The following is a 27,647-nucleotide window of genomic DNA, read 5'->3' as shown; positions in this document are numbered from 1 at the left end:
TACAACTCAATCCTGACACAGTTTATTTGAACCAGTTTTGAAAATTGAAGCAGCGCCTGTCAACTGTGAAATTCTCCAAAAAAAAGGAATTATCCGCCTGTCAACTGTGAAATTCTCCAAAAGAAAGGAATTATCTGTTTCAGGATTAACATGGGTGATACATCAATGAAATAAAACAGACATTTCTATGGCAAGGGAAAGTGTGTCAAAATTATGTATGATCTCAGAGCAGCTATTACAAGATCAGCTACCCTTTTTTGATGTACAGCATCCCAGCACTTACAACAGCAATTACGGAACATGTCCTAAATTTGATTCATAAAGTAACTACACATGCCTATCACTCTGTCTTAAAGCAAGGTGCATTCCACGATAGTGCCATAGATTAAGGAGTCAATTGTCAAAAGCCCGAGTGATGCAAATATATAGCCCCCTCTGCTGGTTGTCTCATTAATACTTCTTATAGCACACTACACACCCCACCTCCCATCCTTCATCACAGCTCTAATACGCGGCTCTCTCTCTCTCCCTTCTTCAAAACTCCCCACCCCATCCAACCTAGAACACACACAATACCAGAGGGCTTTACAACTGCATACATGATCATGGTAAGTATTCTAACCTTCTTCATGTTTTCCTCTGAATTCTCATATGAATTTGCCATTTATTGATGCAACAAACGTATGGAATTGTGCAACATCAGCAGGCAATGTGGAAGCCAGCATGGTTAGAGGCCCTTAACACACAGAAGTTCTTCGTTGCATGCTCTTTCCATGAGCACGCCAAGAAGAACGAGAAGAACATCTGTTGCCTTGACTGCTGCACCAGCATCTGCCCACACTGTGTGGCAGCACACCGTGTACACCGGCTCCTGCAGGTGCGGCGATACGTCTACCATGACGTTGTCCGGCTGGAGGACCTTGAGAAGCTTATTGATTGCTCCAGTGTTCAGGTATATCAATTATGCATAGTGCATGCATGTGGTCTGGTATTGTTCTGACTTCTGAGGTTCAAGATGCAAGAAGGCTTATAATTCTGTATCAACGTGGTGCAGTCTTATACCATTAACAGCTCTAAGGTTGTTTTCCTGAAGAAGAGACCACAGAATAGGCAATTCAAGGGATCAGGGAATATCTGCACCTCCTGCGACAGGAGCCTTCAAGAACCGTATTTCCACTGCTCTCTGGATTGCAAGGTGATTGACTCGAACTAATAAGCTATGGTTATCCTATGTGACTTTAATACTTTATGTAACTGAATTATGGTGGTTGAGAAAATAAAACAGCATAATTCATGCTAAATGAGAGGATGATCTAAAAGGTCCTTAGCAAGAGCAGTATTTGAACTTGTTTGTCATGCAATATCCATGTCAGTCAATTTCTAAAAGGTCCTTAGCAAGACAAGCTATGAAAATTGTTTGATAATCTGCATCATTTTCAGGTAGAGTATATACTACGGCAGAAGAAAAATTTGTCAGCATACTTGCGCCCATGCAAGACCTTGCAGCTTGGCCCTGACTTCTTCATTCCTCATGATGCTGATGATGACACAACTCACTCAACCCTTGTTGATGTTGATGAGCCCATGGGATCATCGGACTCTGAGAATTTGAGTGCACCATGCACAAATTTTGTTCGGAAAAAACGGAGTGGACCATATATTTGTGCACGGTCTGCAAACAGAGTGTCTGATGAAGACATGGCCACAAATATGAGCAGAAGGAAAGGGGTTCCTCATAGATCGCCTTTGTGCTAAATAAATTCAATAATTAATTATTTTTCCCTTTTCTTTACTTCTTTAATGTTCTTTATCTCTTGGACTAAACTGGTGCAATACTGATAGAATTTTGTCTCAATACAACCATGTGATTAAAATACATCACTAGAGGCAATTATACTCGAATTCTTCAAGTAGGTGCACCAGTTTATATATATGTACGCTTTAACATAGTTCATGTTATCCCCTTTTCCGAAGTTCTTTAAGTATGCTGTTATTTGCTCAGAAAACCAAATCTGTCCATAGTTTTTAGTAGGTCATTAACTAAGATTAATATCTAGACATGATATCCATTATGTCATTGTTCTTAATACTTGACATGCGTAAAACTACATCCAGTAATAAACATAAAAATATTAGTATTTAATTATTTATACAAGTTCAATAGCTAAGTCCCAGGGTGTAATTTTGTATCTAAACATGGAAAGAGTTTATAATTTTCCCCTTTTCCGGTCACAATCTGAATTTTCTGGACTAAATAGAGGGGTTCTTTGATGGGTCTGGCGTTTCAATGGAATGTAAAAGCATATAATGGTTAATATTTTTTCATGTATAATCAAAAATAAAATCAGTGAATGTGAAACATTTTACTATAGCCTCAAGTCTAGCAAAAAAGCCTGCAAGCAAGTTCAGAACATTACCAACTGTTACACTTAAAAAGAAGTAAGAGAAAAGAACTGGTCAAATTAGCATAGCACGTTTAATAAATTAACAAATCATGAAACAACTATGAAGAAGCAAGAATTTCCACTATTCCTGGTTTCAAAATAATATTTTCTATTATCTCAAAAAAGCTCATGATGAAATGTAGTAGCACATAACAAATGCAACTTAAAGATGTTAAAAATGGCATCCTAGAAATGCCTCTTGTTGTAACAAATATAAGCCCTGGCTAATTATATATGTTCATAGGCAAGAAGTGTGTCAGATATAGAGCATAAAAGATACGGTTGTAAGGTCAATTGACAAAGAGAACAACTCTTTCCTACCAAACAAAAAGTTTGTGAAGAAGTTTACCTTCCATTGCCCACTATCCTTCCTAAAACCAATCTGATAGAGGAATGGGATACAAACATCTTGAGATTACAGCAGTTTCCATGCAAGCAATTGTATTGCAGCAAGACAACACGGTTGGATCTTGTTGATTACGCATTTTGCTTCGCATGGAAGCGTTAACAACACAAAGTTAAAATGAACTTCAACCATCGGAAGCCGAGTAACTCTAGCTTTAACTAATGAAGTCTTCAGTGATGCCTACTCAGATCATCTCGAGATCAGAACATGAGATTAATATTTTTTTCCCATGCACCTCGTGATATGATTCGACACATATAGCTGGAAAGCTCGGGAAGTGCACTCATGCGCGTCATCGACTAAATATTATAAGCACATTAAGATAATCTAGTGTTGATTAAAACAGTGAAATCTTTGTCATCCTCTCATGATGATGATTAATTAAAAGGGATTGGCCTAGGTGTAGGTCCATTCTCCCCCTTGACTTTGACTGAAAAAAAAAGAAAACTGACTTGAATTTTCTGTAAGCATTTCAACCACTGTAATTTCTTAGCAGCGTCCGATGTGTTGTCGCTGCTGTAATCCAGATGCATGCACCATCTAGTTTCATGGCAGATCTCAAATTCATGCAAACAGTACAGTCTAAAGTAAATAAAAAAAACAGTAACTGGAGGTATATTGTGTACTACAAAAGAGCAAATTCAGATGCTATATCACTAAATATGGTTATAGGTGTCTGGTGTATTCATTTAGGAAGGGAAAACAACTAAGCAGCATTTAATCATGTCATGTCGGGGATGTTAAGCTAAGCATAGTAAACCAATCTGACCAGATCAAATTGGTGTACTCTTGCTCAGTTCAAGTTAGTAACAAACAACTAAGTTAAACATGTTAGTCAAGTTTGGACAAATCAGGTACGCAAAACAAGACAATAGTCCAATAGTAAAAAGGCAATACTAATAACGCAGGCAGCAACAAAGCAGCACAAATCTCAATAGATTCGAAATTTGCTGCAAAGAACCAGCCATGATCCACTAAAACCCTGTGATGGAAAAGGAACAGCTATCGGCAGGGAAAAAATAGAAAACTATGATTTTTGAAGAACTGTACTGCTGAGAACTTGGATGGAGAAGAACTGCCATGTTTTAAGGCTAAAGCCTTGAAGGATGGAACATGCAACTAAAACTGTTTGCCTTTCAACCACCACTATTTTGCTCTGACAGTAATAGGACTCATAAATACTAAATAGTGTAACAATTCTAACTGATCATGTAGTCACGGTACTCAACCAAATAAGCTTCATTTCATGGTTATTTTTTTCTAAGGAACACGACAGATGAAACCTTGCAACAGAATAAGATTTACAATTTAATCTGCCTGGCTGGGTCTTGGAAAATTCAGCATCAAGGTTTCTGATAGAGGTGGTGAGCACGAAGGACTCAGTGTAAGATGAAAAAAAAAAGTTAATTCCTCTTGCAGACCAATTTCCAAGTAAGCTATCGAAAGTCTAATCAGATGATTCAGATCGTAAGTTTATAGTCTCATAATTTAGGATGACTTCCCACATGATACACCCCCCGATCATTATATGTATGTTTGAACTGAAAGCATAAAAAGTTTTGAATATTCAATGTCTCAGAACTAATTTCAGGCCACCCTTTGACTACATTATTCCAAGAAAATTGTACGGAGTCCTCTTCCTTGAGTCCCTACAACTAGCTACAAGTTCCCATTCCCAAAAGCATACATTATTTACTTCAGCAGAAAATAATATTATGCAGTAATATCATCTAGCTGGAGCATCTCTGCAAAAGAGTAGTGAACTATGTATCACCGATACTTCACCAGCCATACCCATATCTGATATTTAAAGAAGGCAATATTTTCTTTATATTACCATAGTGTTTACATGTTTGAGGGGGAAAAATTGCTATAGTGTTGTTTTTCAGACTAGCGTATCCCCAAACCGGTGAGAATCTTAAACTACCAGAAACTTAAACTTCTCCATTATCATTGGAAAAGATTGAGAACTGAAGATCTCATCAACTCGCATCAGGTGAAGTCAACGAAATGCATTTATTTCACAAAAGCCTGTAAATGAACTCAGATAGTCAACCAAATTAAGAAATTTTACCACTTTCTGTTCTAGGGATGCTGAGTCAACTAATAACCATATGACAGATGATGGCTCAGAAGATCTCCAGATACGCTGATTGAAAATACACCAGGTGAGGTAATAAGCTTACGCATTTCCACTAAGGAATTGCAAGATCGAGATCTAACATTTCATCTGTCATCTGATCCCTTACAAGTATGAAGATTACACTCTTTGACGAAGTTTCTTTACATGGGATACATCAACCATTTCCCACCAACAATTTCTTTATCGGAACAGATATCTATGCGACATAAAAAGCATAGTTGCAGTAAGCAGGACTTAGTGGGCATGGTACTAGTAAGTACTGGTTCAAGGAAAATGGACAATATCTGTGCATATGACATTCAAATATTATAACTTCAAAGAGATTAGAGCTTTACACAAAGGTAGATTAGCCCAGTACGTCTTCTATAACAAAACAAAACAAAACAAAAAGGCGTGTGAAGATATTGATCATTTCGTGTCCCAGGAGTCAGGATTAAAATGCTTTAATAGAAAGGCTTTTATAGGTGAAAACTTACTCAATTTTGAACACTTGAATTTCTTATCTCGAACACGCAAAAAGTCACAGGTACATGGAAGATGTAACCAAAGTCTGCGCATAAGAAACGAGATATAGACATCAGCCTGGAAGTCCAAGCCCAATGGACCTGTCCATGTCAGTTGCCCATAGAAAGCAGGAGATGTGAACAACACACTGTCCTGTAGAGATCGGCCTCATTGCCTTCTCCAGAGCAAGATAAAGACTAACTACTCCGAACTGAACTCATCATCTCAACGCCTATGCATGTTTTAAGGACGACGAGTCTACGACACAACATGACAAGTGGGCCAAATGTTACACATCCACAACCCTAGTTAAATCCCGAAACCAAATGTTGCACATCCATGACTCCCAATCCGGTAATCCTACTACCCCCGTGCGGCGGCATTTCGTCGAACAGTTAGCAGCCAGCAAAAAAAATCTCCACAGCAACGCTTACCTTCACCAACGTTTCCAGTTTTCACCACGATCGCCGCGTACAACTGATGGGCGTAGGGATTTCGCCGTCTGAGCTTGCGGAGAAGGAGACTCCATGAGCGCCGGCGCCATCGGGCAGGTGCGGAGGCCATGAAGGCGGCTCTGTTTCTCCTCCCGTCGCGGACAGTTGGGAAGTGGGTTCGTGTGGTGTCGGCCTCTTGGTTACTGACAGGTGGGGCCACCTGTCGGTCGAACAGGTGGGACCGAAAATGCGCACGGCGCGTAACCAAGGAACAGTTTTACAGAAAGACCCCTCCCTTGGTTCTCTCCAGCCTCCAGGGGACCTAGCTGCTGATTTCCTCGCCGTCGCCTTTCCTCCGGCCATGGCGACCGGTGGCAAGCCCGCTGCCCCTCAGCCCCCTCCCGCCGCGCCCTCCTCCTCCGACCGCGCGCTGGAGTCAGTCCACTTCTCCTCGGGAAACCCTCGCATCGAGGAGACCCGCGGCGTCGTCGTCCTCCACCCCGACCCGCCCGCCGCCTCCTCCTGGTCTCATCTCTCGGTAAGCCACGCCTGATTGGGATTTCCGTGGATAGGGTCTAGTGACATGAACCTGACCTCCACGGTTGGCTCGCCCGTGTGTGTTTGTAGGTGGGGAGGAAGCCGCGGGTGTGTGTGCTCGCCGTGCCCAACCACATGACCTACGCCGACTTCTGCCGTTTCTGCGGTGCCTTCGTCCCCCACACGCTCGAGATGCGCATAGTCAGGTTACTCACACTGCCTGATCACTCCTGTTATGCTTTGCTTACCCTTTATATCATATGGTTGCGTGCTTCCCTAGAGACCAATTGATACAATCTGAGTAGTTTCAATAGTTGGGTCCGAGTTAATTTGCTGGTTTAGTTTCCTTTATGCTGTGCTCTGTTGTTTATAATACGGGAACATCCAAATTGGCAAATTCTTGATGTGTTGGTGTGATCTCCATGTATGTGGATTTTAGTATTAAATTGGTGGTTGTGTTGCAGAACTGATGGAGCAGAGGACCAGTACAGTGTTCTTATAAATTTCGACACTCAGAGCTCCACAGACAGCTTCTATAAGCACTTCAATGGGAAGCAGTTCTCTTCGCTGGAGGTGTTGATTTCTTTTTACTCTGCTGGATTTAGTATTGTGTTTTCCCCTGATGATGTGATTAAATTTTACAATGATTATTGATTGGAGGTTTATGTGGTGCAGGGGGATGTTTGCCATGTCCGTTTTGTGGAAGATGTGCACTACACCCAATTGATTGAGCATGCACATACCTCAGTTACAAACTTGGCTGAGCAACCTACGTGCCCAGTATGTCTTGGTATGTCTAGTTGTCTTGAACAACTATCAGTTTTTCAAAAGCAATTTGTAGAGTGTTCTGTTTTGTTTGATTATTGAAACTTTGAAAGCTTGTATGTAACCTCTCTTTGTTTTTTTTCTCTTGTATTGCACTGAAATGGTTAGAAATGTTCGGTACTGTACGTTTGGAATCAAGTCATGATTCCTGCTTGTACAGTCATATATTCTCTGGTTGATGGAAAGAGAACGTTTGTGATCTATGCCAAGTTAGATGTACTCGAGAAGTGAGACCTGATTTTCTCACATGTTCATTTGCTATCTCCTTATTCATAAGGAAAACTTGGGCCATATTTTAAGTTTGTGCATGATAATGTGGCTATTGAATTTCAAACCCTGGTTCCAGTTTATTCATAGTGATATATTGTGATTTGTAGCTAGCCTCCCTGTGTCTTTGTCCTATTCTTAATTGATGACAGAAGGTTTATCCATGCATAGGAATACTTGAATTTGTTAGCCCACAGGATCACCGGCTCAAGTGAGTGAACCACTCACCAGTCTTGTCGAGCACCCGCTAGTGTTGCCGAGCACCCACTAGCCGTGCCGACCACGAACAAGCGTTGTCCGTCCCCACACACTATGGCTAGAGCCAGAAAAAGAAGGGAGAACAGAGCATACACACAGTACAAGACACCAGCATTGGCTGAAGCCCTGTATGGGAGATGGTAAATCTGAACTCTCTTTGCTGAGTTGTCGTGGTAGTCTATTTATACAACTCTATCCATCTAGTCCTAGTGCAGCGTATATGCTGTAACAGTAACTAGATAACATACAGGGCTGACTCTGCGTCGGCCTCTGCATGTGGCTACAGTGTTGCAGGTGAGCCGTGCGGCGTCTGCACCTGCAGCGGCTATAGTATCACAACAGGGGGCCTTTTCGGCGTCGCCTTCCCTTGCCGTGTTCACACAAGGTAGCAGTAGATTATCTAACAATCTTCCCCTAATCCTACTGCTAACCCTTGTACCCCCTCCATGCCGATCATCTTTTTTAGCTCCATGAGTCGAAGACGTCCGAGCGGCTTGGTGAGGACGTCCGCGAGTTGCCGACCAGTTTCGACGAACTCGATGACGATCTGTCCTCCATCGACACAGTCCCTAAGGAAGTGGAACTTCACGTCCATGTGTTTACTCCGGTCGTGCAGAACCGGATTCTTCGCGAGGACGATGGCGGGTTGGTTGTCCACCATCAGTGCTGGTGGATGACCTTCCACGCCGGTCAGCTCGCCCAGCAGCCGGCGTAGCCACACAAGTTGGCACGCCACTGTGGCCGCCGCTACGTACTCTGCCTCGCACGTAGATAGCGCCACCACCTTCTGTTTCAGCGACAGCCATGAAATTGGGGCCGACCCGAGGAAGACGAGCACGCCAGAGGTGCTCCGTCGTCCGTCGATGTCCCCCGCCATGTCTGCATCGCTGAACACAGTGAGCTATATCCTACTCCCGCCGGTTTTGGGAAAAATGATGCCTTGATCCACCGTTCCCTTGACGTAGCGTAGTAGCCGCTTCACCGCAGCCCAGTGATCCTCTCTGGGATCCTCCATGAAGCGACTGACGTAGCCCACGGTGAACTCAATGTCCGGCCTCGTGTGGACTAGGTAGCGCAGACCGCCGACGATGCTCCGATAGAGTGTTGCATCCACCTTCGCCGCGATGTTGGCCTTCGTCAGCTTCAGCCGCTCCTCCATCGGAGTCACGCATGGCTTGCACTCAGCTATGCCGCTCCTCTCCAATAGCTTGGAGGCATACGCGCTCTGACCGAGCGTGAGTTCCTCCTTCCCCTGTCTCACCTCGATGCCGAGGTAGTAAGAGAGTGCGCCGAGATCGCTCATTCGAAAACGAGCCGCCATCTCGCGCTTGAAGCCGTTGATGTCCTCCGTGCGCGCGTCGGTGACGATCAAGTCATCCACATACACGCCGACGACGAGCTCCTCCTTCCCTCGTCGCCGTGTGTAGAGCGCGCGCTCGGTTGCGCACCGCTGAAACCCAAGCTCGCCTAGCGCGGCGTCAAGCTTGGCGTTTCATGCTCGTGGGGCCTGCCGCAGCCCGTAGAGCGCCTTGCGCAGTCGGAGCACCATGTGCTCCTCTCCCTTGATGGCGAAACCTGGAGGTTGCCTGACAAAGATCGTCTCCGCCAGCTCGCCGTTGAGGAAGGCCGATTTAACGTCCAAGTGATGGACGCGCCAGTCCTTTGCTGTTGCCAAGGCTATTAGCAAACGAACGGACTCCATGCGCGCTACTGGCGCAAAGACTTCCTTGAAGTCTATGCCCTCGCGCTGAACAAAGCCTTGGGCGACGAGGCACGCCTTGTGCTTGACAATAGCGCCGAGCTCGTCCCGCTTGACCTTGTACACCCACTTCAGGCTGATCGGACGGCATCCTGGAGGTGGATCGACGAGCTGCCATGTCTCGTTTTCCTCGATCGCCTTCATCTCATCCAGCATCACCCGTCGCCAGTTTCCGTCCCGCTCGGCTAGCGCGAACGTGGGTGGTTCCTCTGCACTGACAAGCAGCAACTCTGCGTCATTGAGCAGCCGACCAGCCAGTCCTGAGGGTCCTGTGCCGCCGACGATGTCATCCAGCCTGCGGAACCGCACCTCATCACCTTTGTGGTTGGCGTCCACGAACTCAGTGATGTCACTTGGAGGTGAGGCGAACTCGATCAGCGTTGATGGAGTTCCCTGTTCCACCAGAGTGCTCGGCATAGCACCTAGAGTGCTCGGCACCCTGGTTGCAGTGCTCGGCATTAGTTTTGGACAGCTCGTCATAACTCCTGCAGTGTTCGGCCACACTGTAGGTGTGCTCAGCCTTAGTTTTGGAGTGGTCGGCACCACTGCAAGATTTCTTGGCTACGCCACGGGAGTGCTCGGCACCCGTCCTGGAGTGGTCGCCACCACTGCAGAACCTCCCGGTGCTACTCCTGACGTGCTCGGCATCCCTTCAGGAGTGCTCGGCATCCCTATCAAAGTGCTTGGCACTGCCCTAGGAGTGCTCGACTCTACCGTCGGAGTGCTCGGCACCTCTTCCCCAGCGTCTCCACCACCGTGGATGGCCAAGTGCTCGACGACGAAGGTGCTGGTGAAGCCGCCAGCTTCCCCCGTGCTCGGACTACTCCAGTCCCAAGCCGCCTCCTCGTCGAACACGATGTCGCGCGAGACAAGCACTTTGTCTCCGCGTGGGTCGTAGAACCGGTACGCCTTGGTACCCTTCGCGTAGCCCAGGAACACCATCGGTGTGCTCCTGTCCTCCAGCTTGGTGAGGTTCGGCTTCGTCTTCCTGACGTGGCCGATGCAGCCGAATGTCCGGAGGAAGGACACGTTCGGCTTGAGCCCATACCAAGCTTCGAACGGCGTCTTGTCCGTCAGGGCTTTAGTCGGAGCGCGATTGCGGATGAACACCGCCGTGGTCACCGCCTCCCCCTAGAACCTTGCCGGCATGTCTTTGGCCTTCATCATGGATCGGGCCATGCCGACCACCGTCTGGTTCCGTTGCTCCACCACGCCATTCTGTTGTGGCGAGTACGGCGCGGTGTGGTGTTGCCCCACACCCTGATCCGCGCAGTACGCAGCGAACTCCACCGAAGTGAATTCACCGCCGCGATCAGTTCTCAGCACGCGGAGCTTCTTGCTGCTCTAGGCCTCCGCGCGCATCTTGAACTTCTTGATCGCCGCCGCCGCTTCGTCCTTGCTCGTCAGGAGTTGCAGCCACATGTAGCGACTGCAATCATCCACGAGTAGGAGGAAGTATCGCCGACCACCGTTTGTAGCAGGCGTGATCGGCCCGCAGAGGTCGCCGTGGACGAGCTCGAGAGCGTCCTTCGCGCGATACTTGGCCGCCTTTGGGAAAGGTAGCCTCCTCTGCTTTCGGGCCAGGCAGCTGTCACACAGCTCGCCTCCGTGCTTGATGTGGGGTAGCCCTCGGACCATCTTCTCCAGCCGACCAAGCGCGTCGAAGCTGAGATGTCCGAACCGGGCATGCCACATCAACGGTTCCTCGGAGTGCCTTGCCGCCAGGCACACCGGCTGCTCTACCTTCAGGTCGAGCAGGTACAACCGGTTCAGGGACCTCTTCACCTTGGCGAGAAGTCGCTGCTCCCGGTCCCTGATCCTAAGGACTCCGTCCTTGATCAGTACCTTGCTACCGCGCTCATCCCGCTGACCAATGCTGATGATGCTGAAACGTAGCTGCGGGATGTAATATACATCCGTTAGCGCGCGGTGCTCCCCGTTCTGGCACCTGAAGATGATGGTGACGCGCCCTTGGATAGCCACCCTTGAGCCGTCACCAAACTTCACCGTACCGGTAACATAGTCGTCGAGCTCGGAGAAGGATGCCTTGGAGCCCGTCATGTGGTTGCTGGCACCAGAGTCCAGATACCACCGTTGCTCCTGGTCGGCGCCCACACGTCCGAGGTGGACTTGGGCGCGTGGTTCGTCGAGGTTGACAGTCTTCAGGGCCTTTCCAGGTCCTTCCACCGTCGTCGCCTCTTCCTTCTCCTCGGCCTCGACATCGTGCAGTGCACAGAACGTCGCCATCAGGATAGTGGTCTCATCTTCATCATCAGTTTGCGCCAGATGAGCTTCAGCCTTCTTCTCCTGCTTGCGATTTGGGCACTTCCGTGCCCAATGGCCCATCTTCCCACAACGCCTGCAGGCGTTGGGGTCGACTTGCTTCTTCTTCTCCGAAGAAGCCCTGCCGCGGCGCTTGCCATCGCCACCGCGGCTGGAGGAGGCTGCCTTCCCGGAGTTCCTCCGAGTAGCCCACTCCTCTTCCGTCAGCAGGAGTTTTCCGCTGTCCTTCGTTGTTGTCGCCTGCTCCAGGCGCTCGTCCACCGCCCTCAGACGGCCTGTCACATCCTCAATGGTGAGGGTGGACAAGTCCAGCATCGTCTCTATGGAGAGAGCGATCTGGATGTACTTTGCCGGCATGGAGTGGAGGTACTTGGAGACCGCCTCCTCTTCGTCGATGGTGACGCCATGGCTCTTCAGCTTGCTGATGAGCGTCTGCAGACGGAGGAAGAAGTCCTCCACCGTTTCACCATCCTTGAACTTGAGATTGGCGTACTCCTGCTTTAGAAGCTGGGCCGTCACCTTCTTTGCGCGGTCGGAACCGACGCGCATCGCCGCAATAGCCTCCCACGCCTCCTTACCAGAGCTATTCGCCCCCAACGGCTCCCTGTACAGCAGTGAGGATAGCCTCCAATGCTGACATGTCATCTTCTTCATTGTTGGTGCCTTTGTCAACAACATTTCAGAGCCGTCGGGCTCTGAGCTTGACCTTCATGGTCACCGACCACTCTCCATAGTTGGTGCGAGTCAGCGTCGGCCAACTTGTGCCGCTGACCTCCCGCACCGTGCGAACGACCTTCGGTCGTGGCTGGGCAGCCACAGCAGTGCCACTGCTGTCGCCCATCTCCAAACCACCCGTCATCGCCAGCGGTTAGTCTGGCGACGGCGCTTCTTACGGCTCCGATACCACTTGTTAGCCCATAGGATCACCGGCTCAGGTGAGTGAACCACTCACCAGTCTTGCCGAGCACCCGCTAGTGTTGCCGAGCACCTGCTAGCCGTGCCGACCACGAACGAGCGTTGCCCGTCCCCACACACTATGGCTAGAGCTAGAAGAAGAAGGGAGAACAGAGCATACACACACAGTACAAGACACCAGCGTTGGCTGAAGCCCTGTTCGGGAGATGGCAAATCTGAACTCTCTTTACTGAGTTGCCGTGGTAGTCTATTTATACAACTCTATCCATCTAGTCCTAGTGCAGCGTACATGCTGTAACAGTAACTAGATAACATACAGGGCTGACTCTGCGCCGGCCTCTGCATGTGGCTAAGTGCTGCAGGTGAGCCGTACGGCGCCTGCACCTACAGCGGCTACAGTATCACAGCAGGGGGCCTTTTCGGCGCCGCCTTCCCTTGCTGTGTTCACACAAGGTAGCAGCAGATTATCTAACAGAATTTAGGGTTTTTCAAACATATCATGTGTTAAACTGGCTTACTATAATGTAGGGTGCTTAGTTTTCTTTTGGGAGGTTTCTCTGTTTTGTTCCTTTGGCAGTGCATAGTACATGAAACTTTGTGTTATTATGTAATATATCCATTATTCCTTTTTCTGTTCACTTCGCTTTATAGAGGCTCAGTGCCATGCATTTTTATCAGCTCTCTAGTATATTTCAGCCCAAACATGATGGTGTTTGAAGTTTATTTTGATCACATCATTTATTTGTTTCGATCTTTAAATAGAACGACTTGACCAAGATCCTGGAGGTATTCTCACAACAATTTGCAACCATTCTTTCCACTGCTCGTGCATATCAAAATGGACAGACTCCTCATGCCCGGTAAGTGACTGAGATGATTTACTTGGTTAATGTGTTTGTTTTATATTAGTTTACTAATTGCAGTACTGTGTGCTGATTGTATCATTGCCACATCTGTATTTAAATTCAAAATGGAAATATGAAACTCAGCTATGCTATTGTTGCCTATGGGAATATCTTTTATCACCAAGCTAGCAGTATTTCAAATTTGTACATTCAGCAATTCTTTCTTTCGTTTTACATTTGATAGTGGATGGATTGGATTTGACCTTTGTTAATAGTCTTTTTTCCCTGGCTTTAGGGGAAAAAACATAGTATGCCATTCGTTTACTCTTGTTGGCAGCTTGTGCATTTGTGTTTACATTGAAAGTATCTTTCAGGTCTGTAGATATTGTCAGCAGCAACCAGAGAAATCCATGTGTTCTATTTGCGGAACTTCGGAGCATCTTTGGATATGTCTAATCTGTGGCCATGTTGGCTGTGGAAGGTAAAATATTTCATGTTTATTCTGGCAATTGTGAATTTATTAAATAACTTATTTGATTTAATTGCTGGGCATATTCACAGGTACAAAGGTGGACATGCTATTGAACACTGGAAGGAAACTCAACATTGTTATTCACTTGAGTTAGAGACACAGAAAGTTTGGGACTATGCTGGGGACAACTATGTCCATCGGCTTATTCAGTCAAAAACAGATGGAAAGCTAGTTGAGTACAATTGCCATGGTGATCACACAGCAGAGAGCACGTGTTCACTATGCAGTGGTGATACCGCAATGAATGAAGCTCTACTGAACAGTAAATTTGAAGCTGTAATGTGTTTAAGTAAAGAATTTGTTTTGTTAACTATCATCAAATAGCATCCTGATAAACTTCTATACCTTGCATTACAACATTGACTTCCCCCTATTTTAGATTGTTGAAGAGTACAATGATCTTGTAACATTTCAACTTGAAAAGCAAAGAAATGTAAGTCCATAAGTTATTGTGCTTTTTTTAAATGATGTTTGCTATCTGCTACTGTATATAAAACCGTGTGTTGTTTATTTGGTTTTCGTGCTAATGTAGTACTATGAGTCACTTCTACTAGAAGTCAAAGAGGAAACTGAGAGAGAAATTTCTGCTGCTACTGAGAAAGCCATGAGCATAAAACTCCAAAAGTTGGAAGCAAAGTTTGACAAGTTTAAGGAAGAGAAAAGATTTCTTGATGAAGTAAGTGAGTACTTTACTATATGCTACAGCTACATCTAAATGTTAGTGCTTAAGAATTTGTGTTATCTGAGGCCTTCATTTGTATTAATTGTTTGGATTGTGTCTTTTTTCTCAGGTTAATGGCAATCTTGTCAAGAATCAGGAGATGTGGATTGAAACGATACGAAAAGCACAAGCAAGGTAGTTTCTTTGTTGCATTTGAAATAAACACAGAACCAATCTATTAAATAATGCTTATTGTTTGATGAAGTCCTATATTATTTTTATTCAAGCTAGAGAATATGGATCAGCAAGATACGCATACTGTGCTTTTGCTGCCTCCCTAATTATTTATGTCCACAAATGCCTTGGACAGCTCAATTTGGTATAGACCTACTAGCTTCCATATGGTTTCATGAGTTATGAGCGATCAAGGATTTTTTTTTCTTTCTTTTTGGTCATTTGTTAGAATGTTATGTTCTTTGGTCACTGTTCCAGGTGTTGAACACTATGATCATACCAATTTAGAAACTAGAACATACACTTATTATGGCTTTTATCTAAGTTAGTGTAATTCTGTTTCAGGGAGCAAGCTGCCCTTAGATTAAAAGATGAGAAGATTGAAAAACTTCAAGAAGAGGTTAGTATGTTTAAAGCAATGTCTTTTCCAGAATGCGTAATATATTCATGTTCTGCTTTGTGTCATTTAAACCAATGGTCTGCTGTGCAGAATGTGTGATGGCTTGTAGCTAACTGATCTGTTCTCCTGTAACAGCTAAGAGGTTTGATAGCCCATTTCGAGTGCCAAAGCGCCATTGCACAAGCTCGAGATTCGTTCTCAAGTGATATGCCAGGGGACATGATTCTTCCGATAGCATCAGAATCATCCTCGAGCGGCGGTGACCCTGTTGGTGGCACTAGAAGCGGGAAGCAGAATTGAGCTTTGACACTACAAGCTGCATCCTTTGTAAAGCACGTTTGACTGTTAGGGACCTAAAGTATATTCTTGCTTCCAAACCCACACCCTTTGTGTCTTCAATTAGGGTAACACACACTTGTCATTTGTCAGCTCACTGCCCCTCAAATCTATTGTCATTAGCCGCTAGTAGTGTGGTACCATACTACCATGGTGGTATACTTTTGAGTCCTCGGATTCATATCATCGTCTGTGTATCAGAGATTCCACGGCAGGAATTGCAAAGTTTTGAATCCTTTGGGTGAAGCAGGTGATATCAGGAACTGCAAATTAACACTTCAGCTCATAGATTCAGATTCTTATAACTAAAGTTAATGGCATAACAAGTCATGTGCGACTGTGACATCTGCCTAAATTTCTCCGCCGAGAGTGACGCTCAGGAAAAATGAAAGGTGCCGGTACGGTTGTGAAGCGTTTTTTCCCGTATTAACGTGTGCTGACTTGCTTATACCACGGGGAAGAGAACGTTTGATTGATACTGGTGCCGTTCGCTTCGCTGAAAAAACAAGTCGAAATACTGTTCCAACTGATTTATTGTGAGAGAAAAATATTGTTCTGACTAAAAAAACAAGGTGAAAAAGATGGATTATAAGAGAAGCGAACATGGCCTTGTTATCTTCTTCTGATGGATAGATGTGCCTTGTTATTTTGATGTTTTCATGTATTTCAAACTTTGATTACAGATTACTCTACTTTTTGTATGTTAATTTTGAATTTTCGGAAGTGTTACAGGTAGATTTGTCTTGATGGATAGTTTGATAAAAATATACATTTGGTAAATTTTATGAATATATTGTGATTAAAAATAGTTGTCAAACTTTCAAAAGGTTGTAGGCAACCCTAAAACATTGCTTACTTGTGATTTAAGGGAGGACTAGTTTTGTTGCCTCCAATACGATTTATGAATCCTGTGCTTTTCTGACCTGTCCCTTTTTCCCTGTAATAATACTGTTAATAAGGACACCATGAGTTGCCTAACTGAGAATGGGCGTACCTAATTCACTTAAGCGCCCTAAGATCCGGGTCTTGTTTAATATGTGCCTCCGTGCGTGCACAAATTCACCCAACTGAAATTTGCAAAATTTTGAGCAAGTTCTGCTTGGCATCGATCAACGTATACCATATAGGATTGGCCAAAACATTGCACGACGACGTACACAAGACGGCAGACGCTATCCAAACTTGAGTGACCGACCATCCAATGGGCGCCGTATTATCAAGGTGGCCATCTTTTACATCAAGAAAAAAAAAATCGTTTAAGCACAGACCACACGCTCCAGGCCGCGGTTAAAAAATGGGGAAGAAAAACTCGGCGGGCCGCGCGCACGAGAGCCAAGCCCAAGACTGCCCCTGCTTGTACTGTAGCCCGCGGACCCGCCCCACCTGCAACGACACCAGCGACGGATACGGCACGCTGGCATCCGCGCCGCCACCTCCACCTGCCTGTCCCGTCGTCCCAGGTCCCAGCAGCATGTCCTTCTCCGTCCCCTACTACTTAACCAGCTCGACTCCTGCTCGTCGTGTCGTCCCCCACCTTATCAAGCAGTAAGCAAGCTAATCCAAGGCTACTTACTTGTACAAATCATCACCAGTCGTCTGACCTGCTCACAGCAGTTGATCGACGACCGTACGTCCGTGCGCTGTTGCTGTTTGTTTTGGGGCGGAGCGGATGGTGATGGAGGCGCCGCCGTCATTGTCGTCGCTGTGCGTGATGCGGCACAAGCTGCGCGCCACCGTGTGCTGCTTCGGCGGCAGCAGCGGGGGTCTGGCCGAGCGGATGCGGTGGCGCCGCCGCGCGGGCGCCGGGGACTTTCGGTACGACCCGCTCAGCTACGCGCTCAACTTCGACGAAGGCGACCACGGAGTCGACGGCGACGAGGAGGACCAAGCCGGTGGCCGCCTCGACGCCTTCCTGTTGTCCTCGCAGCTGGTGGTCACGCGGAGGCCGGGGTCCGCCGCCGTCGAGGCCGCGCAGCCGCAGCGTCTGGCCTGAACGGCGTGAGAGTTTGGTGATCGATGACTGATGAGACTGAGAGGATAGAGCACTTGTGTGCAGACAGCAGAGTGTGTATAAATGATGACGATGCGTTTTGATTCTACTGCTTTTGGACTAGCCAGCAGAAGTCATGTTTTTTTAAGATCCGGCGGCTCCCGAGTTCATCCCCGTTTTGTAAGAAGTTATTTTTAGGTTCTTTTTTAGAGGATTTATGAAATTCAACTTCCCCTATAACGTTACTGTTAGCACTACAGCGTTGAGCTATTTTTCTCTCTCTACTTAAAAATGAACTACTCCTACTTACTATAGAAAAGAGAAGCCAATAAACCTGGTCTGAATGGCTTTGCCAGCTTTTGATACAGTAGCGAATCTGAAGCCACACAAAACCTTGCCAAAGAGGCCCGTAGATGACCGCTCCACGGTAAGAGCCGGTTGCCGTGCAAAAGGAGACCTTAGATAGTATTTAGTTACAAAAATGGAGAGTAAAGTATGTTAGAAGCTTAGAATAATTTGATCCCTATTGTTAAGGAATGGACGATACCATTCATATACCCTTTTAAGAATGTGGTGGTTCCATCTCGTTTCAATATACCGGCCCAAGTGTTATTTTTTTACATTCCAAAGTATGATAAGCTGTATTTTAGATTTTTTTTTTTGAGATGGATTTGTCCAGTATCTATAGAAATATTCTTGTATAGAAAGTTGTTTTGTTCCTTTTCATCCTTTAATCAAACGAACTGAGCCGTTGAGTTCATTGTGGTGGAATAAATTCCTTTGAGTTTAAGTCTTCGACTTCATACAGGTCCTCATATCTTTTTATATTTTTTGAAGAAAATTTATTTTAAAATTTAATAATGTTTGTTCTGCCAATGATAGGCAACATACACTGAGGTTGTGTTGACACAAAGGAATAATTTAAACTCATTCTCCTTTTTTCATGATCGGATAAACCTACGTCTCTATTTGGTTGGAGAATGAGGATGCCCGGTTCTATTTTTGGTCGGAAGTACAAGAATGGATAGCATAAATGCAGATTTTTGGTGATCAATTTACGAAAGCTCTCAAAATAACATTTTTGGTGATCAATTTACGAAAGCTCTCAAAATAATTTTTAGCCTGAATCTTAAAAAAAGCCATGTCACATTTTTTTAAATTATGCTAAGGCATGGCCACGCCCACGCCCACGCCGTCCCGCTGGCGCTGGGTCGCTTCATTCCATCGAAAGACAAATTGGTCTCCGCTCCCCAACCATGACTCTGTTCGCATGATCGTTTCTGTGGCTCTGTTTTGTTGTGAGAGAAAAATACTATATCATAACTGATAAGCATGGCTAATAAGATTGAACGAGCAGGGTGCAGAGGTGTCGGGTTCATAAACCCAGGGTCTCTCATGGACTGGCTTCCCAGTAAAGGCTCGGCCCAGCAGATAACGTTGCGAACAACGTGCAACTCTTGGGCCGGCCCAAAATACCTAAACGACAGGCCAGAAGGACGATCCAATCTCCGACCGAAAGGCCTGACCGAGGAGGAACGACGTCCGCTTCCGACTTCGGCCCGCCTCTCCGCCTGGAAGGCCTCACAAAGGAGGAACAACACTCGCTTCCGACACTGGCCCACCTCCGGACGGCCTCTCCGACCAGAAGACCTGGCCAAACACCACTTCTGACTTCGACCCGCTTCTCCGACCGAGAACGCGTCGCACCCCTACTTACAGCTCCTCTCCGACTGGCGCAATCAGAGCCGACTGGGACCAAACGACTGGGGACGCCCGCTCGGTAAGGACCAAGAAACGGACGGAGAAAGTAAGGCAAGGCACTCAAGTCAACCGCAATACCAAGGACCGTACCCTGTACATCTGCCGGACAGTACCCTGCGACATGACAGAACCCAAGCAGTGTTGTAGGCGCCGATATTTTCCCTACAGTGTTGTGGGCGCCATCAACTCCCATACCAGACAAACACAGTAAGGCTCCCCCCACATGCCTCTAAGGCATCAACAGTGTTGTGGGCGCCGACATTTACCGTACCAGGCGAACATGGTAAAACATCTTGCAGGCACCGACATCTGCCATACCAGAAGAAGACGACGCAACCTCCCACGTGCATCTGACATTAAACAATATTGTGGACGCCTATCATCATATTGTACCCACCGGCGTGGGCAGCAAGACTTAGCAGCATACGTACTCTCTCTCTCTCTCACTTGTAAGGCCATCCCCTTCATCTATAAATAAGGATGCGCTCTCTTCCAACAGGGAGATCGATCAGTTCACTTACATTGATTCACCCTCTATAACTTTAGACACTCTAAAGTTATACCGAGCATACGCTCAAACACTTAGCACATATTGGGGCTCCCGTCACTCTCGGCCCTTCAGACCAGAGTCCGACCGGACCTCTTGTACCCCCTATGTTTCTCTCTTCCGTTTGTAACCCCACAACAAACTTCAAGCACCTGGGCTCAGGAATAAAGTCACCGATCGACTCAAACTAGACGTAGGGCACATTGCCTGAACCAGTGTAAACCCTATGTCATTGAGTGCTAGGCCACCTCCGATCACAACGTACAGGAAAACTATAAATATTTACGTGTTGGTCATTTTCTGCACCGACAGTTGACGCCGTCCGTGGGGAAGACGTTGTATGTTGTAACAGAACCGACCAATTATACGAAATTAAGTAAGAAAATCATCCGCCAGAGCAGACGATTTAGCAAACTTAAGCCCGTATAACCCGATAGTCCGTGAAATCACGAAGGATTTCAAACCAACTTCCATTCCAGCCAAGATCATAATAAGTTTAGCGGTCACCATCACATATTATATAAAAGTTTACATCTCAGATACATCAGAGTTTCAACATAGTTATTACAAAACCAGTTCGAATAAAAGTAGCGGAAGTCATTTGTTCAAACCACACACACACGCGGAGTTCAATTATAGTGCCAGCGAATGATCATCTCCAACAAAAGCATCAGACGAGACGTAAGGAATGACCATGCCCATGGTCCTAAGCGTCACCCATCGCAGGATAAAGGCAGTTGATACAGTAGCCGTAATACATCTGCCCATCTGCAACAAGTGGGAATAAAACCCTGAGTATGAGAAGGTACTCAGCTAGACTTACCCGACATAACCGAAAATAAGTGACACCAAGGATTATGAAGGGCTTTATAGTAGGGTAGCTGACTCATTTGCAAAAAGAAGCATTTTTAGCATTTCAAGAACCTTTCTAAAAGCATTATTGCCAAGTTAATTATTATTAACCTGTCGACTAGATTTGCACCTATACTAGAGTAAACATGTGATTAAGCAGATAATGATAACCAATGATCATTAAACAACTTCCATACTGTCATATTCATTATAACTGTCCAAGTGTTCCATAAACATTTACTACGATAAAGTCACTCAAGTCAAGTGCTCACTATCTAGGAGTGATGGCGATTCGAATCGATTCCTAACCAGCTGGTGATTTATTCCTTATATAAACCTCACTCACCCGCTAAAATGAGATATTGATCACCGAGTCAACTATCCAGGAATCTCGAGTTTGCTAGGAACCACATGTACCCGGGGGCCGACCGACTGCACTTTGGTCTTATCATCTCGTCCCCGTGTCCTACCACACCTGCTCCGGCACAGTGCGCTGCGGGCAATCTACTCAGCCCGAATAATCTCCCAGCTTCGTGGTCGGAAGGTACTTTATCCGGCCAGCTAAATATAAGGCATGCGTTCAACATGACTCGAGTCTCAACAACGGTCGGTCCTTAATCGACATAGACGGAAACACTACAGTCCAAAATTCTACAAGTCTCCGTCCGGTCTCAACTTCATTTAACACTTAGTTATACCATGACTTCATAGTCATCCAAGCAGATCTAGGTAACCACCTATAGCTCGCAGGTGATAGGAAATCACCCGACTTCTATCGGTCTAAGCCAGCTAAGCATTGACTCGACTGCGGATATCAGGATAACAAGGATATAGTATAACAAAGGTAAACAAAGGTATAATGCAGCAACGGTTGCAAACAACTCCTGAACGTAATGCATCAATTAAAGTAAAGCATTTAATTAAATAATTGCAAACCGGGAGCAAATGCTTCGGGGTTTGCCTCTCTCGAAGGAGCTCGGACGGTGATCGGGGCACTCCGGAAGTTCCTCAACGTCCTCCTCGTCGGCTTTGGGCACTTCCTGCGGCTACACCTCCAACTGCTCCTCAGGCTTCTCAGGTATGACGACTGGGTTCTCGGTTTGTGATCCTGTATGATGCAATGTGCGTAAGTGCTTATGCCATCGGTGCATCGGATGAGATGAATACAATGGGTATATTTGAATGCAAGGTAGTCAACATCATCCAAGAAAATATACTACAAGCACATGTCATCTACTGCATTCTCTTCTACTACTAATATGTTAAGTCAACACATTTTATTAAATGCTTCAAAGATACACCAAAGCTTTACTAATTTTTTAATCACACTTAAAGCAACACTTACCTAAACCCTAATTAATAATAGGTTTGAATAGCAACCTCTATTTTTCTTGCTTAGAAAAATCTTAGAAAATTACTATAGCAAAGTACTACCCTAAGTAGCCTACTATCAGAATTTCATGTTATTTGAATGAGTGGATTAGCCTACACAAAAATAACAAGCTATGGCATGATTATGAACATAAAAATACTTTGAACTATGAAAAGTGTCAAACAACAGAGTTAGTATTTTTCCTAGGTTCTTCATAGCATACAATGACTGTACAAAAATTATCACTTGCATGTTTTATACAAAGTTTGCTCTCTAGCTAAAATAACAAAAATCAGCCATTAAAGATACTTGAACTACACCTCAAAATTTTCCCACAGCACATGCATGAAACATATTTTTCCTAGGAAGTACATTACATAAGAATATTAACAAACTTAGAAATCATATTTTTCTGAAGCCTATAGATTTTTCTACATATTTTTCAAGTTATCAGCAATATACATTATTAAATAAAGTTCTACAGAAAAGTATCTCAAAAATGACATGCAATAATTTTCCCAAGTAGATCTGATGATAAGGAACCTAGACAAATTTATTTCAATAGATTTGGAGCAACTTTGAGTATCCAAACATTTTTCCAAACCATTTCTATTTTCAAATAGTAAAGAAAAAATGAAAAGCAAATCATTCAATCACTACTGGGCCAGCCTGAACGGATTAGGCGGCCCACGACTGTGCACGCACACAGCCCAGAACGGCGCAGCCCAGTTACGGCTCCCCCTCAGCAGCGGCGACTAACAGATGGGACCTGCGCGTCAGCGAGAGAAAACAGGGGACGGAGGAAGACGACGGCGCGGCAACTGCAAAATTCGCCGACGGCGGCTCCTCTGGCGAACCCGACGGCACCGGTGTGCTCCCCACAACGATGCGCACCCATCCATACCTTCACTTCAACCTCTACCGTACCCTAGCAACGACGGCGTCAGCAACGGCGGGCGGCAGCGAGATCACTGCGGCACTCCGGCGATGGCGAACCCCCATTGCCCCAAACAAGCTTGGTACAAGCTTCACGAGACTACTATGGAGCTACCCAAGCAACTAGAAGAGGACAGAAGAGTTCCTAGCTACCCTGACCACGGCGGCCTCAACTTCGGTGAGGACACGCGCATGGCGGCGGTGGCGGGAATGATCAATGCGCCCTTACCAAAGCTCAAACGGTGCAGCCAAGGGGTGGAGGAGGTAGAGGAGGACACGGCGGAGCCGCGCGCTAACTGGAGGTGGCGATTTCATGGCGGTGAGCGAGCTGGGCGACGGTGGCTTGCTCGGCGGCGATGGCGGAGGCGCGCGCTTGGCTCTGAGCGGACTGACGAGGCGAGGGGACGCGGGCGAAACAAATAAGCGAGCTGATGGGCGCGTGGCGTCTTCGTGGCGGCGATGGCCTGACTGGTGGGGGCAGCGCTGATGTACGGCTTCCACTTGGCGCGTTCGGCCCGACGGTGGTCGGCCACAATAGCCTGAACCCGAAACACTGTAGCACGATTCAGAGAACAAAGGGCTGACTGACAGCGCCAAATGGTGATGCTCTATCTCCTAATCCGTTGATCGTTAGCGAAAGAAATCAAAACAAAAGTTGTACACCTACATGCCAGGTACAAAACTCATTTAGAGATCAATGTCTAATTCACAAAGGACAGAGAGTAAAATCATGCCAAAGTCGTGTTCAAGAAACTGAAAAGTGGAGTTTGTACTTAGAAAATTTCTAAGTGTTGAACCCAACCTAATTTCTGACTTGTGGGGCCATTTAGAGCATGTTGTGCACATTTTCATGACTTGGTCACAAAATAACTTTTGTTCCTTATATAATTTGCTACAACTTTGTTTTAGGTTGCTCAGACATACAAATATTCTAAGTGGTACTTTTTGAACAGTCAAATCAAAAAGTCCTAGGGTCAAAACAAGTCAAACCATGACTTGGAAACTTAATTAGGCAAAATGATCAACATGAACATTGTTCCTAATGACCTTCTAAGTATAGCTAAGTTGTTTAACAATATATTTAGCCATACCACACATTTGTCATACAAGAATCAAGCACTGAATGTACTAAAACAATGAAAAACAATTGAAATGATACTTTTGTTTCATAGTCATGTTTCACATGTTTCATGTGATATATGCTCATGAATGGATGAATGATGCTCATGTTCATGGAATGTAAGTGCAATTAGGCAAGCCTAACACCAGGGGTGTTACAGCCCTCCCCCCTTATAAAAATCTCATCCCGAGATTTGGGTTACGAACCATTTGTTATAAAAATCTTCATAAGCTTTTTGTAGATACTCTCCCGTTTCCCAAGTTGCATCTCCCTCATCATGATGATTCCACTGTATCTTGTATGTTTTCACCACACTATTCTGAGTAGCACGTTCCTTAGTGTCTAACACCCGGACTAGTTGTTCACGATACACCAAATCTGATTTGAGTTGGATACCTCGAGGTTCTATTCTTTCCTCCGTAACACGCAAACATTTCTTGAGATGTGATACATGGAAAACTGGGAAAATGGTATTCATTGTCTCAGGTAACTCTAACTTGTAGGCTACCGGACCTCTTTGTTCTAGGATCTTGTATGGTCCTACGAATCTCGCGGCAAGCTTTCTTCAAACTCCGAACCTTTTCTTATTCATTGGCGTGACTTTCAGATAAACATAGTCACCAACTTCAAACACAAGGGGTCTCCTTCTTCTGTCTGCATAACTTTTCTGATGTGATTGGGCCGCTTTCATATTCTGCTGAATAATATGAACTTTCTTCTCGGCTTCTTCTACAAAGTCAATGCCATAATACCTTCTATCTCTAGGCTCGACCTAATTCAATGGTGTTCTACATTTTCTGCCATATAAAGCTTCAAAGGGAGCCATCTTGATGCTTTCTTGATAACTATTATTATAAGAAAACTCAGCTAACGGTAACTATGACTCCCATGATCCCTTAGAAGACAATACACAGGCTCTTAACATATCCTCCAAAACAGCATTCACTCGTTCAGTCTGACCATCTGTCTGAGGATGATAAGCGGTACTGCGAATCAAACTAGTTCCTAAGCCTTTGTGTAAATGTTCCCAAAAGTGAGCCATGAACTATGAGCCTCTATCAGATACTATGGTCTTTGGTATACCGTGCAACCTCACAATTTCTATGATATACTTCTCGGCATATTGAGGTGGTCGATATGTTGTTTTGACAGGTAGGAAATGAGCGGTCTTGGTAAGACAATCCACAATTACTCAAATCGAATCATGTCCTTTTTGAGTAGTGGGCAAACCCGTGATAAAATCCATACTGATATCGTCCCACTTCCAACTAGGGACTGATAAGGGTTGCAACATACCGGCAAGTTTCATATGAATGGCTTTCACTCGACAACATGTGTCACATCTGACAACATATGCTGTAATTTCTTTCTTCATTTTAGTCCACCAATAACGAGATCTTATTTCTTGATACATCTTACTACTTCTAGGATGGATAGATAGCTTAGAAAGGTGAGCTTCATCCATGAGTTTATTCCTAAGCTCTCGATCCTTGGGAACCACAAGACGGTCGTCAAACCACAACACGCCCTGTTCATCCACTTTAAAGTGTTGAGACGACTTTTCTTTTATTTTCTCTTTGATGTGGAATATCCCCTTGTCGATTTTCTGGCCTTCTATTATTTTACTCTCCAAAGAGCAACTAATCTGAATACTATGTAACACAGTAGGATGCATTAGATCGAACCCATCTTCAAGTAATGGCTGCACATTCAAGTAGTGTGACTTTCTGCTCAAAGCATCTGCCACTACATTGGCTTTTCTAGGATGATATTGCACATTCAAGTTGTAATCCTTGATCAATTCCAACCATCTGCACTATCTCATGTTCAGCTCTAGTTGGGTAAAGATGTACTTAAGACTCTTGTGATCTGTGAAAATGTTGCACACATTACCAAGTAGATAATGTCTCCAAATTTTTAGGGCGTGCACAACTGCAGCAAGTTCAAGATCATGTGTTGGATAGTTGACCTCATGCTTTCTCAATTGACGTGATGCATAAGCAATGACTCTCCTTTCTTGCATAAGAACACAGCCTAATCCAGTTTTCGACGTGTCGCAAAACACATCAAATGGTTTCTCGATATCTGGTTGTGCTAGAACAGGAGCAGTGGTCAACAGTTTCTGCAAAGTGTGGAAAGCTGCTTCATACTCCTCTGTCCACACAAACTTGTGATCCTTCTATAGGAGACTTGTCATCGGTTTGGTAATTTTCAAGAAATCTGGTATAAAGCGACGGTAATAACCCGCTAGTCCTAAGAAACTTCTAATCTTAGGAACTGTGGTCGGTGCTTTCCAATTCATAACTTCTTGCACCTTACTTGGATCGACTGAAACCCCATTCTCTGACAGAATGTGACCAAGGAAAGGAACTTCCTTCAACCAGAATTCACATTTGCTAAACTTAGCATATAGTTGATGATCCCTAAATCTAGTCAAGACAGTTCTCAGATGCTCTTCATGATCTTTCTCGTTCTCAGAGTACACCAGAATGTCATCGATGAACACTACCACAAACTTATCCAATTCTGGCATGAAAACTGTATTCATCAAAAACATAAAGTATGCAGGAGCATTTGTCAAACCAAAGGACATGACAAGATACTCATACAACCCGTATCTGGTGGAAAATGCAGTTTTCGGTATATCCTGTGGCCTAATCTTGATCTAATGATAACCGGATCTCAAATCTATTTTTGAGAACACCTTGGCCTTGGATAATTGGTCAAACAGAACATCAATATAAGGTAAGGGATACTTATTCTTGATGGTCACAGCGTTGAGTGGCCTGTAATCTACGCACATTCTCAAAGTGTCCTCTTTCTTCTTCTTCACAAACAAGGCGGGACATCCCCATTCAGACTTGCTTGGCCGAATAAACCCCTTTTTTGATAAATCTTCTAATTGCTTCTTCAGCTCAGCTAACTCATCTGGAGGCATCCGATAGGGTCTCCTTGAAATCGGAGCTGTTCTGGGGACTAACTCAATTCCAAACTCAATTTCCCTATCCGGTGGAAGACCAAGTGTAACACCTCGGGTGTTAGCCTTGCATAACTTGACTTGCATAACATGAGCATGAGCATCAAGCATTCATAAATCATCATTTACAATTGAAACATTTGATCGAAACATATGAAACATTGCTTGTTATCTCGTGTTTCTTAGAACATATGCATATGATCATGTGCAAATGAATGCAAGTGGGTGATGTTGGTCACTAAAACACCTTAGCTACACTTAGGTTAACAAAAGGAACCTTGTTCATGAAGGTCACCTTTCATGATCAAG

At 45.2% G+C, this 27,647-nt stretch overlaps 3 protein-coding genes across 4 annotated transcripts; all 3 read left to right on the top strand.

Moving 5' to 3' along the window:
- The first annotated feature begins 503 nt into the window (after window positions 1-503).
- LOC136475909 (protein RGF1 INDUCIBLE TRANSCRIPTION FACTOR 1-like) lies at window positions 504-5,477 on the top strand. Of its 2 annotated transcripts, XM_066473569.1 has the most exons (4): window positions 504-608; window positions 707-952; window positions 1,055-1,195; window positions 1,441-5,477. In XM_066473569.1, exons 1-4 carry the CDS (start codon window positions 600-602, stop codon window positions 1,753-1,755), a joined length of 711 nt encoding a protein of 236 aa, XP_066329666.1. In that variant the 5' UTR covers window positions 504-599; the 3' UTR covers window positions 1,756-5,477. The 2 variants fall into 2 exon arrangements, with proteins under 2 accessions (XP_066329666.1, XP_066329665.1); XM_066473568.1 differs by lacking the exon at window positions 504-608 and having other exon boundaries at window positions 662-952.
- Window positions 5,478-6,163: 686 nt separating this feature from the next.
- LOC136475908 (BRAP2 RING ZnF UBP domain-containing protein 2-like) lies at window positions 6,164-16,018 on the top strand. The gene is made up of 12 exons (XM_066473567.1): window positions 6,164-6,469; window positions 6,559-6,674; window positions 6,933-7,041; window positions 7,144-7,258; window positions 13,538-13,635; window positions 13,995-14,101; window positions 14,182-14,428; window positions 14,532-14,585; window positions 14,685-14,828; window positions 14,944-15,008; window positions 15,393-15,447; window positions 15,583-16,018. Exons 1-12 carry the CDS (start codon window positions 6,179-6,181, stop codon window positions 15,745-15,747), a joined length of 1,566 nt encoding a protein of 521 aa, XP_066329664.1. The 5' UTR covers window positions 6,164-6,178; the 3' UTR covers window positions 15,748-16,018.
- A 1,034-nt stretch (window positions 16,019-17,052) lies between these two features.
- On the top strand, window positions 17,053-17,912 carry LOC136471295 (uncharacterized). Its single transcript, XM_066469028.1, has one exon. It carries the CDS (start codon window positions 17,453-17,455, stop codon window positions 17,774-17,776), a length of 324 nt encoding a protein of 107 aa, XP_066325125.1. The 5' UTR covers window positions 17,053-17,452; the 3' UTR covers window positions 17,777-17,912.
- The last annotated feature ends 9,735 nt before the right edge of the window (window positions 17,913-27,647 follow it).

This window comes from Miscanthus floridulus, chromosome 8 (genome assembly GCF_019320115.1).
Source record: "Miscanthus floridulus cultivar M001 chromosome 8, ASM1932011v1, whole genome shotgun sequence".
Taxonomy (NCBI): Eukaryota; Viridiplantae; Streptophyta; class Magnoliopsida; order Poales; family Poaceae; genus Miscanthus; species Miscanthus floridulus.
Note: the sequence above shows the minus strand (reverse complement) of the source record. Positions and strands in the feature narration are given on the sequence as shown.